Source organism: Rhinopithecus bieti, unplaced genomic scaffold (genome assembly GCF_001698545.2).
Source record: "Rhinopithecus bieti isolate Rb0 unplaced genomic scaffold, ASM169854v2 scaffold_10715, whole genome shotgun sequence".
Lineage (NCBI taxonomy): Eukaryota > Metazoa > Chordata > Mammalia > Primates > Cercopithecidae > Rhinopithecus > Rhinopithecus bieti.
Window position 1 is genome coordinate 100,520 of NW_016806459.1, and position 11,099 is coordinate 111,618.

The following is an 11,099-nucleotide window of genomic DNA, read 5'->3' on the forward strand; positions in this document are numbered from 1 at the left end:
TATCGCATGAATTGTTTATAGTGACAGACAATATACTATTAGTAATTTTAAAGCTTTAAAAGTAAGTTATCCGTATCCACTTCAATCTCCACATGATGATAAAGGATTATTATGTGCAGTAACCTATTTATGAAAAGGAAACAGTGTGCTTCTTTCAGACGCCATCGCTTGCTTTAATAAGGAATTGAAAAGCTGAACTACTTTATATGCAGATCACCATCCCAGTTGCATAAGGATTTACAATAGACAAAACAAAACTATTTTTTGTTGTAAAGAAGGGCTGTTTGTTTAAATCACACAATCATGTTTGCATCTAAAATTATTTACAGTCTAATAAGGCTTCATAAATGTTATATAGACTTGGTTAATTAAAATCATCTTAATGCTAACACCAAAATGAAAGTCTTGCAGAAGCTGACAAGGAAAACTTCAAGTAACACAAGCCTAAAGAAGGCAGAAGGAAAAAGATGCTTAATGTCTTGGTTTAGGTAACTATTAATCGATTTGGAGACGCAAATGGTACTTGATTTGATAGCACCCCATTAATGCTTCAATTAAACTCAAGAGGAAAATGCTGTTTTGTCAGAAAGTGTTAAACTTGAGAAGGATTATGAGTCTAACCTGTGATCTAAAATAAATAGAGAGTAATGTATACGTTTTTATCTCTGCTACCTTGGATTTTGCAGAGAACTTACTTGGGAAGTTTTAATCTCACCCATGAAGTCTTCCTTCAAGGTCTTTAATGGCTCATATGTCTTTGTTAAATGAGGTGTGTGGCGGCCTCTACTGGTGTGTGTTTATAGAAAATGTTTCAATAGGCAGAAAAAATATTAATTTCAATTAAAAAGTTAGAAATACAGACTTTTTCATTTAAATATATAAAAATACCTAATTCAATGCAGAAAAATATATTACTAGCTGTGTCATGTTCTTTTAATTAGGAAAATAATCTAAAACACTCACCATGTTAGTGTAAAATAATGATTTACAGAAGGGTATTAATTGCTCAGTTCACTCTGACATTGGGTTAAATATATTTTATTAATGAATTATTAATCCTGACTGAGGTGGCTTATTACCTCTAGTCCACTGTTAAATCCCCTTAGTTGACTTAAATAAAATCACTTAAACCCAGAGGAAAGGAAATATTTTATAGTTAAGCCTACAAAGGTCCTAGAACTAGAATCATTTGATGACAGGCTGGTTTCTATAACTCAAGCAAACTGTACGTTGACTTAATACAGCTGACACATCAATCTATTTTACAGTGTTTTCAGTTTCAAAAATACAACACATTAAAATATTTTCAATTTATCAAAGCTAAAAGCAACATTTAAGTAATGTACTTAAAGTGCGAAGGCACTTTAACACAAAGTAGTGATGCCCAGTGGCTATACTCGGTAACTGACGATGGAAATACCATATATCATTATTTACAAAAGAAGTTGTAGTCACAAAAGATCTTTGGAGATCTTCTACAAAATACACTAAATATCCATTTTCATTTGAAAAGTTTGCCTATTCTTTCTTCAGTCACTATAATCTCCTCTTCCCACTCCCACTCTGAAAAACAAAGAAGAAAAAAGAAACAAAACCATAAACAAAATATATGAAGAAATGCATTATAGAAACATTCATGTCCACTGATGGTTCCTAAGAAGAGAAGGGAAAAGGAGAGGGGGGAAAAAAAAAAAAAAAAAAAAGGTGGGGAGGAGAGAGAGAGAGAAATAATTTAAAGGAAAACTTGCAAAAGCAAAATCATTATTTCATCCTATCTCCCAAACATTTTCAAAGTCCCCCATTAACACTGGGAAAGGGAGAACAAAAACAAACACAAAAGCTAATGTCCTTGTTTCCAACAGTTCTCAGAGCAGCATCCTCTGATGCCTTAGGGTTGTAACTGATTTCCCTTCACAGCTGACTGATTGCAGTTTGTTTTTCCAGAACTTCGAGGTAGTCCGGTTCTGATTGCGGCTTAGCTTGCAGTAAAGGATGGTTGGGTTTTGACTGCCCCACAAAGCATTTTCTGGGAGTTCCATATAAAACGGTTTTATTGATTCTGTCTTGGTTTTGGCGTCGAGATTCATAGGAAGGGGCAAACTGCCTTTTAGGTAAGGTACAAAAGTTATAGTGGACTAGGCCTGTGCTGGGGAGTTCCTTGACTCGCTCAGCAATATTTTGATACAGCAGCTCAGGCTCTCTTGGTGTGGCCTGCTTTTCTAGCAGCTCAGTGGCACTTATTGTGTAAGCAGGTGTGGCTGGCTCTTCTTTTTTCTCCTCCAGGTTGCTGTAGCTGAACTCTTGCAGGTTTCGGTAATAGGCTACTGGGTCTCCTTCCTTCTGCATGTAGATGGGGTTTTGGCACATCTGACCCACAGGTGGGGGGATATAGTTGTAGACATGGCCGTCTGTTTTATCGTGAGTCTCAGTGTTGTAAGACCCATACTGTAATTGAAAGGAACTTACGTCTAAGTTGTTGGTATCCCTGGGAACACTTGGCACTCCCTTTCGGCGTTTCAAGACAAAGACGAATAAACCGGCCCCAAAACAGACAGATAAGATGAAAACAACAAGCAATCCCAGAATTAAGACAGACAGTGGAACTTCAGTGTGTAGTTCAGGATAGGAACTAGGAGACACACTAAGCGACCGAGGTGTGTCTGTATTATGATTCATTGACAAGATGGTTCCATCTGACAAGTTTGGGCTGTCTGGACAGATAGCCTCCCTCCCCAGAAATTTTAGTATCTCCCCTGCATGCTTAGCAGGAGATTCGCAAGTCACCTCATTAATGATGACAGGGGAGTTGGCATGTTCTGTCCAGTCTTTCAACCCCATGATGTCACAAGTACAGTCCCAGGGGTTCTCTTGCAGATCTATCTGGATGAAAGCCGGGAGCTGATCCAGAACCCCTTTCACGGGCAGGTGAGAAAAATGGTTGTTTCTCAGATTCAGCCTGGTTAGGGCCGTCCCCCCAAATATATTATCAGGTAAGGAGCGAAGAAGGTTGTTGTTTAGAAACAGTAGCTGTAGGTTAATCAAAGCATCAAAGGTGAGGGGCTTAATTTCCTTAATGACATTATACTCTAAATAGAGATATTGCAAGCTCTGCAGTCCATCAAACATAGAAGGGTACAGCACTTCAAGGTAGTTGCCATTCAGATAAAGTCTGCGTAAACTGGTCAGGTTTGTAAAGGCACCTTCCTGAATGACCGCAATCCTGTTGTTTCCCAAGTGCAGTAAGTCCAAAGAACTGTATTCTAAGAGGTCATTCTTATAGACAGTTTGAAGATAGTTCCCTGTTAGGTAGAGTTTCTTTGGACTGGTCGGTTTGGGCTGCAGGTCAGAGATATTAGTGAACTTCCTTTCTTGGCAATTTACATTCAGACCATTGTCTGAGCTCTGAGAGGTGCAGACACAGCTGCTGGGACAGGTGAGAGGCACAGGAGACTTGGTCTGGTACACCATGATAGGTCCAAAACTTTGCCTGTCCTTTGACACAGTCACTCGGGGAGTTGGACGATTTCTCATTTTGGGCGGCCGGCTGGCTTTTGGAGCCCTGGTTGGGTTGAGAGCAGGATTCATTGTAGGTGACAGCCTTTGGACGTGGGTGTCAGCATGGCTGCCCCTCTGACTGGAGTCACTGGCACTTTTTCTGGGACAGAGGTCTTGTCGGGTCAGCTGGGTCACGTCTTTCCCATGCAACCTAAAGGGAGTTTCACAGACAATCTCTCCCACAAAAACAGTTATGGTGTCTAGCCAAGCCTTGAGAGGAAGTAAGTCACAAGTGCAATTCCATGGATTTTCCTCCAGCTGAATCTCCATGATCCCTCCAATATGTTCAAGGACGCCAGCAAAAGGCATTACTTTTAACCTATTCCCCCTGAGGTCTAAGTGGGTCAGCAGGACAAAGCGGAACACGTTGCTGGGCAGTGAAAGCAGAAGGTTGTCATTCAGGATGAGCACTTTGAGCTTGTTAAGTTTGCTGAATGCCCCGGCCTCGATGGCACTGATGTAATTGTAGTCGGCCTGGAGATACTCCAGGCTCTCCAGGCCCAGGAAGGTGTCCTCCCTCAATATCTCAAGCTTGTTGTTGTTGAGATGCAGTCTTTTGAGAGTTTTCAGGCCACTGAATGCCCCTGTTCGGATCTCCTGTAACCCGTTGTTACCTAGGTGAAGAGTCACCGCGTTGGAGTAATTGACAAATTCGTTTGGATACAGTCTTGTCAAGAGGTTTCCATTGAGAAAAAGCTGATAGATTCGATACTGGGGGGGCTGGAGCAGGCTAACTGTTGTAAATCCTTTGTTCTCACAGTTAATATTCAGTACGTTTTCCTTTTCTTCGCACAGACAGCGGATCTTGCAAATGTCTTTGGCAGTTTTGCGACTCTCCGTCTGTAAGATCCCGGCCGCGGTTAACACACTGAGGAACCAAACGCCGCTCAGCATCTTTAGGCACCTTTGGTGTCAACTCAGGTACCTACAGGCAAACCTTAGGTGGGGGGCAGGGGGAAGAAGCGGGTGCAGGGAAGAAAGAAACAAGGAAGCCTGATTAAAAATGGTAAAGCAAGGAGGCGGAGTGGGAACGAGGGAGAATGAGGGGTTGGCAACACGGCAGAATGAAATCATTGCATTTTTCAAAGCGGTTTCTTTTCTCCGCTCCCTATTCCCCCACCCCGAGGCCACCCACACACGTGCCCCGGGAACACACATGCTTGCACCTGATTTCCCGGGGGGTCGCAGCCAGCAGCCAAGTCATTAGTAACCGAGTTGTCCTACTAAATCCTGCCCATCTCCTCCTCCCCTGGGGTATCTCGAAGAGATCTTGGGCGGCTCGCCCGTCTTGAGCTCCCAGCAGAAATCGCAATCGCTTTAGGAAAAAAAAAAAAAAAAAACGCAAAAGGGGATGGGAAAATCAGGAATCAGGGGCTGGGGCAGGGATAGAGGAGAGAGAGAGATAGCAAAACAGCACGAGGTGGGGTTACTCACACATCAGGAGAAGACTGAAACCCTCTCCTCTGCAGTCCACCAGGAGTTTAGCATCTTCAGGAAGTGGGAGAACAAGGTAAAATAAGACGCTGCTTCCAGGGGGGATGCCCTGCTTTTTGTTGATTGATTTAATTTGACTGGGGGTGCGCAGAAATTAAAAATCCGACAGGAGGCAGGAGCGGAAGAGAAGAGTTGCAGCGGAGGGAAGCCGAGCTGCCAGGGAGGGACTGGGGTGCGATTCTGTCGGGAGGTCGGAGAGCCGGCTGGCCCGGTCGGCGGGCGAAGGCGACGGCGGAGCCTGGGCGCGCGTTTCCAATTCGGTGGCGGCGGCAGCAGTGCGTCTAGCAGTTTGAATCTGAGAGGCTTTGCAGGCTCCCCGGGACAGGACTAGGGTGACGTCACGGGGGAGGGGGCAGGCAGAGATCCAGGGCGCGCGGTGGGGAGGGTTGGGCAGATGCTTCCCTTCCTTGCAAGTGGCTTTGCAAAGCTCAATTCCCGGCTGCGTCAGTTGATTCTGAACTACTCCACCTCCAACCTGGCTGGCAGCAGGAGCTTCTCCTGCAGAGGGGTTTCTCAGGGAGGGGCCCTCCTAATGGGCTGGCACCTCCTTGGGCCCTTCTACGTGTTCTCTTTCACTACTCCCTCTTTCTTTCACCTACACAATGCCTATGGAGGGCAGGGGTGGGGGTGGGGGGTTCTTCTCCCAGATTCCCAAGCAAGGGAGAAGTGTGTAAGAGTGTGTGTGGTGTGCCTCTTTGCTACAGGACTGGTGCCCCACTTGCTAGCTCCTAGCTCAGATGCTCTCTGTGCAGAGAGAGTGGGGTGTGTGTGCATGCACCAATGTGTCTGTGTAGGAGGGTGAGGAGTTCTCTTAGGGGATTTATGCTTTACATACAGAGCCCTGATTCAGTGCTAAGAGAATTCCTTTCTGGGTGGTGACCCGCCAAACAGATATTTGCCTGGACTCTGAAAGTCAGCTCAACGTTAGCTTACAGACTGAGAAAAACAAAAACAAAACCCTTTTCTCCCTGAGGTTTATACTTAGCCAGATAATGAGGTTTAAACGTGCGCTTCTTGCCTGGAGGAAGGAGAAAAGAAGTGGGTGTCAGAAAAGCACTGCCAGGCTGAGTCTCAGCTGGGAGTGGGAGCCAAAGGAGGGGTGGTTGAGCCCTCCAGGCTGCAGGGGCAGGGGAGCTAGGAGAAAAGAGGAAGCTGGTGCAGGAAGACTGGCTCCTGAGAAAGAGAGGAGATGTGAAAGGAAGCCTGGCCCGAGACCTAGCTTACCTGGGTTCTGATCTGGCTCTGTTGCTAGATGTGACACTAGCTTCTGGATCTTCCTGTCTCCATCTGCAAAAGGTGGGTAGGTAGACCGTATGAGCCCTCCCAGCTCTGACATCCAATGTGGGTTTAAATAGCCTTTCCAGAGCATTGCTAATGACCAGGTGTTGGATTTTTGCCTTCATTATCTGTTTTCTCCTTAATTACTGTACAGCTCCTTGGACCCAGGAGTCTTCATTGTGAAATCAATTCACAAGGGGTAAATAATGTCTGCTGTTGCCTGGAAAGGCCTTGGTTGCCTCTAGTAGGAAGGGGGAGATGGGTCAGGAAAAGGAGGGAATCAAATAACCAGGGAAAAGGAATTGACCAAATGATGTTCACTTCAGCTTACTTTCCTGGGGACCCACTGCCTGATCAAATGTGGCATAAACACAGATATAACAAACCACTTGACAACAGAACGCCCCCTGCTTCTCCCCTTCTCCTTCCTTGTTAAGCTGAGGTCCTAGGATTGTTCCCTTTATACAAGCTCCTTTCTCTCTGGGAAGGGCGGGGGTAGTTTATAAACTTAGGCACTAAGGCAACCTGTAGCTGCGGTGATCTGTGCATTATTTTCTTGGGCTTTCTCCCTTTCTCCTTCTTCTTCTTCTAAGAAGAGCCTTGGACCAGGCATCAGGAGCCTCCTTACCCTCTAATTCTTGCTTGGCCTTTATTAAAATACTTTCCTTCTGGAGACTCCAATTTTCCTTCTCTATAGAGAAGGGCAAACTTGAGATGAGTTCTGAGGCAGAGGGACAGCCCTGCGGATGGCCTCCCACTCTGTATTACAATTGCATCATTAGATGGAAGCAGTCTGATGCAGTGGGAGCACAATTAAGCTCCCTTTCCTCGCAGAGGAGGCATTTGTTTCTATGTATTTCCAAATGTTAAAAGCACACAGTTCCTACAGCAATAAGATTTATTCATTCAGTCATTCATTCAGCAAACAAGTATTATGTCCATATTTAACTGAAGTAAAGATGTGAGAGCCAGAGCCAAACAGGACCTTAGAAGTCAGGTTCATTTTACAGATGAGGTCATTTCTCAACCAGGGAAAGTGCTGACTTACTCAAGAAACTACAATTAGAAACAAAACCCAGGGATTATTGGTCCCAGTCCATCATTTTCCAAAAGCACACTACTGCGTAATATGAATTAAGAATCTACTTAAACTTAAATAGTGGTGGTGGTGTTTTACTTAAAGTTATCCTTTTTATTTAAAAAAATGTATTTGAAAGTGAAACATCAAATACTAGTTTCAGTTCTCAGATAGTGATTTCTTTCAAGACATTGATGACGCTTTCGATATTCCTTGAGGACAGATTATTTTGCTAAAATTTCAGAGAGAGAAGAGAGACTCAGAGAGAAAGGTGGAGGTGGTTGGGGGCTCATGAGGTTCTTGAGACCTACAGAATCAAGGAAATTCACTGGTAATCTAACTGTGGGAAGGGACAGCGGGACCCTGAGGGGGTCTTCCTTCCTGCCTGTCTCTCAGAGTCCACAGCTGCTTTCCAAAACGTAGTTACTAGGAACAAATCAGCTTGAAACGCAATAACCACTTTAAGTAAGTTTCATTTGGCCCCGTGTCTTCTAAAGAACTGCCTCAACACCCCCCTAGGGAGAGCGGGCTTTTAAGGCTGTGGAAAGGTTCAGGGTGAACTGGGACCCCAAGGGAGGCAAAGGCGGTTATTAAAATAAGGAAAACGCTCCCTCTCCTTGCTGAGGCGAGGGAGGCTTAAAGAAGAACTCCGTGGGTCGCCTGTCTCACTCGCATCTAACCCAGTAGAGCCTGGCTCAGGTCTCCAAGGATTCCACAGGACACGGTGGGTGCCGGCGGGCTTACAGCCCACCTCCGTCCCGGCCGCCCATCAGGCCACGAGGGGGCTAAGAGGAGTCCCAGAGGCCAGAGAGGGGCCACTGCCTGCCCGCAGCCTCCTGTTCTAAACACCCGCCGCCCGCAAGCCGGGTCGAATCCCATTTCCGAAGGGCGCTTCCGGGAGACCAGGTGTCTCCGAGCGTCCCAGATCGCTGGTAACTGGGCACCGGCCGCAGGCGCAGCCCTACCTTCCCTACCCCTACCTGCTAGACGCCTGGTGCGGTGCCCGGCATGCGGCCCCACAGCAGCGACGGCCACTCGGGCTGCCCTCGCCTTGGGGCTTGGGCACTGCAGGCCGACCAGAGGCTTCTAGCTCGCGCCGGGTGCGTGGGCCCTCCCCGGCCGCCTGTGCCACCCCGCTGCGCCACGCGCGGAGCCCGACCACGCCCGCGCGGACGGTCCGGGGGTGAGGAATCTCTAGTGGGGATTGAGGGTAGTGGGCGGCCGCCAGCGAGCTGCCCTCCGCGGTGGCGCCCAGCCTCCCCACGCTGGTCCCCCTCGCAAGGAGAGGTGGCCGGGAAAGGCAACGGACTGAGGAAAGCCGGCTCACTGGCCTCGTCGCCACCGCGTCCCTGAGTGCTCAGAACTTACCCAGCGAGCGCGCTGCCCAGATCTTTCCCCGGAGGCGCCCGCAGCATCTGCGACTCGGTGAGGCAAAGGAACCGACACCGCTTTGGACTGGCGCAGCCCAGGAGCAGGAGCACCGCGGGGAGCGCGGGCGGCGCCCCCAGGGCAGGCAGATCCCCACCGGAGCGGCTAGCCAACGGGCAACGCTTCTTGCAGGAAGGAGGGAGGGAGGCAGGCGAGAGGGAGGAGGGAAGTAAAGCGGGAGGGAGGAGAGGGGAAGAAGGGAGGGAGGAGGGAGGGAGGAGGGAGGGAGGGATCGCGGCCCCTCTCCCTCACTTATCAATCACCCCGCAGATTGCACCCAGGACGGGCATGTAAGAACCCACAAAGGAGCCGCTGCTCCATTTCTCTGACAAGCGCTGCGGAGCACTGCTCACGCCTCTCGGCCCCTCTTGCCTGGAACTCTGCCCAGCCCTTGCGGCTTCCACCCTGGGCTGCAGCTCGGGCTTGGTCAAGTGAAACAAGAATGGCACAGGGTCGGTACCGTGTCCAAGGGGACACTAAGACCACTGGGTGGAAGTTAACGACAAGTGAAAGAGCAGTCAGCCGTCCGAGTTGGACACCCTCCGGGACAGCTGCCTCCCCTAACTAGTAAGCGCCCAATCTTTGGGAGTTCGCAGGCAGATATTTCAGAACCTCCTACGAGGATCGTAAACAAGGACTTTCAACATAATATAGAGCTGAACTTGAGTTGTGCAAGTGTGTTAACAAAAGCAAGCCCTTAGCAGCGTTCCAGTGATTGATTCCCTTTATTCTTCACGACGACGTTGCTGGGGTCGTCTAGAGCGTTATTTTTGCCATCTTCCCTTCCCTTTTCTCCTTTCTTCTTCCTCTTATTAGTAGTCCAGGTGGTTGTGATTCTATTAAAGGAAGGCGCTCTGTGAAAAGAGTCAATGTAGTTCAAGCCGGAGGTGCGGTTTTTGCCAAGAGCATTGCGGTTCCCCTTAAGACTTGCTTTCTCTAGGGCCTCTCCTCTACTCTTCCAGAGTATTAGAGATAAAGTTGCAGTTTGATAAATTTATGCCAGGAGTAGGGAGTTCATTTGATGATATTAAGGCATTTTCCCCTCCATCCTGTAGGAGAACGTCATTAATTCAAGTCGTCACCACCGCCTATCCTTTTCATGTCTATTAGAGTCTGCAAAAACCCGAATCCTTCTCAATATCTAAAAGCGTGGAGGTGGAGAGCAGACGGGGAGGCGAGGAGAGGGGTGCAAAATTAGACCCAAAATTACCTCTCCAGCTAGTGGATCTGCACTGGGATTTGTCTGTTTTCATATTTCCCGTACCTCACGTTCTCACAGCACTGACAACCACTTTATTCTTGTCCTTCCCGTGGGAATCTTTTGTGCTTCTCCTGTCCTCTCCTTCTTGGCTTTCTTTCATAATGGTTTTCTAAGGAGATTATGCTGGGCTTTTTGAAAAGAAAACTACTGGTAATCTTATATTATGAAGATGTACAGAGTTTGCTTTAATAATAGTCAAAAGAATTATAATCATATCTTTGGAGTTGTAAGGGTCATTACTGTTCCTTTTACTTCATTCTTGAGAAAGCCTTTTTGAAATGTTCCTACCATTCAGAAAAGCAACTTCAGAATAACATAGTTCTCACGTAAGCACATGGGCAGTGTATGTACGGTTATATATTCAGAGGCATTGCTCTTCTTTTTACAATATCCGTATTAGTGTAAACATCCAATGTGCTCTTTGCTACAGACTAAAAACAGTGAACTGAGCACATCATATTATCAACTAAGTGAGGTCGGTTAATACTGTTACTTCTGTCTTTACCATATTTCTGACTGTGTCATCTTTTCATGTAGTTTTTAGTAGATGTTATAAAGAACTGTAAAACATGGAGCTAAGAGGCCATTCGAATACAGAAATAATGAGACAGTCATGCTGAAAAACTGAGACAGTTTACTAAGAAGGGTGACGTGTCTGTAGCCAAAGGGAACATACAAAATAAGCAATAACTTCTATACAGATTAGAGGAGGAACATGGTATTAATGATGAAAAGTGATACTTTATTTAGATCCAGTAGTAACATGTAATAGATGGCATGCATCAATTTTAATTAGCCTTGTAAGCAAGTCTAACCCATTCACCAGCCTTTGAAAAGCATTTAGCAGCCTGCCTTTCCACATGGGACCACACTGATAGTAAGATAAAATTAAAAAGAGCAGACTTTTCTTTTGTCAGCATAAAATTTTCAAGTAGGTAGATAGCTGTACTTTGAATGCACAGACACAAAATTGATGAGCAATATAAAACTTTCTGAGAGGGTTTT

The 11,099-nt window shown here is 46.7% G+C and overlaps 1 protein-coding gene across 7 annotated transcripts; it reads right to left on the reverse strand.

Moving 5' to 3' along the window:
* Window positions 1-364: 364 nt before the first annotated feature.
* On the reverse strand, window positions 365-8,972 carry SLITRK2 (SLIT and NTRK like family member 2). 7 transcript variants are annotated; one of them, XM_017876740.1, is made up of 5 exons: window positions 8,774-8,972; window positions 6,274-6,336; window positions 4,990-5,043; window positions 4,722-4,870; window positions 365-4,480 (listed from the first exon to the last, which is right to left on the reverse strand). In XM_017876740.1, exon 5 carries the CDS (start codon window positions 4,447-4,449, stop codon window positions 1,912-1,914), a length of 2,538 nt encoding a protein of 845 aa, XP_017732229.1. In that variant the 5' UTR covers window positions 4,450-4,480; window positions 4,722-4,870; window positions 4,990-5,043; window positions 6,274-6,336; window positions 8,774-8,972; the 3' UTR covers window positions 365-1,911. The 7 variants fall into 7 exon arrangements, with proteins under 7 accessions (XP_017732229.1, XP_017732227.1, XP_017732228.1 ...); XM_017876738.1 differs by having other exon boundaries at window positions 365-4,492; XM_017876739.1 differs by having other exon boundaries at window positions 365-4,492; window positions 4,712-4,870.
* Between the last annotated feature and the right edge of the window lie 2,127 nt (window positions 8,973-11,099).

Coding starts and splice junctions, on each gene's coding strand:
- SLITRK2 (XM_017876740.1), bottom strand. CDS start 4,449: ATGCTGAGCGGCGTTTGGTTCCTCAGTGTGTTAACCGCGGCCGGGATC.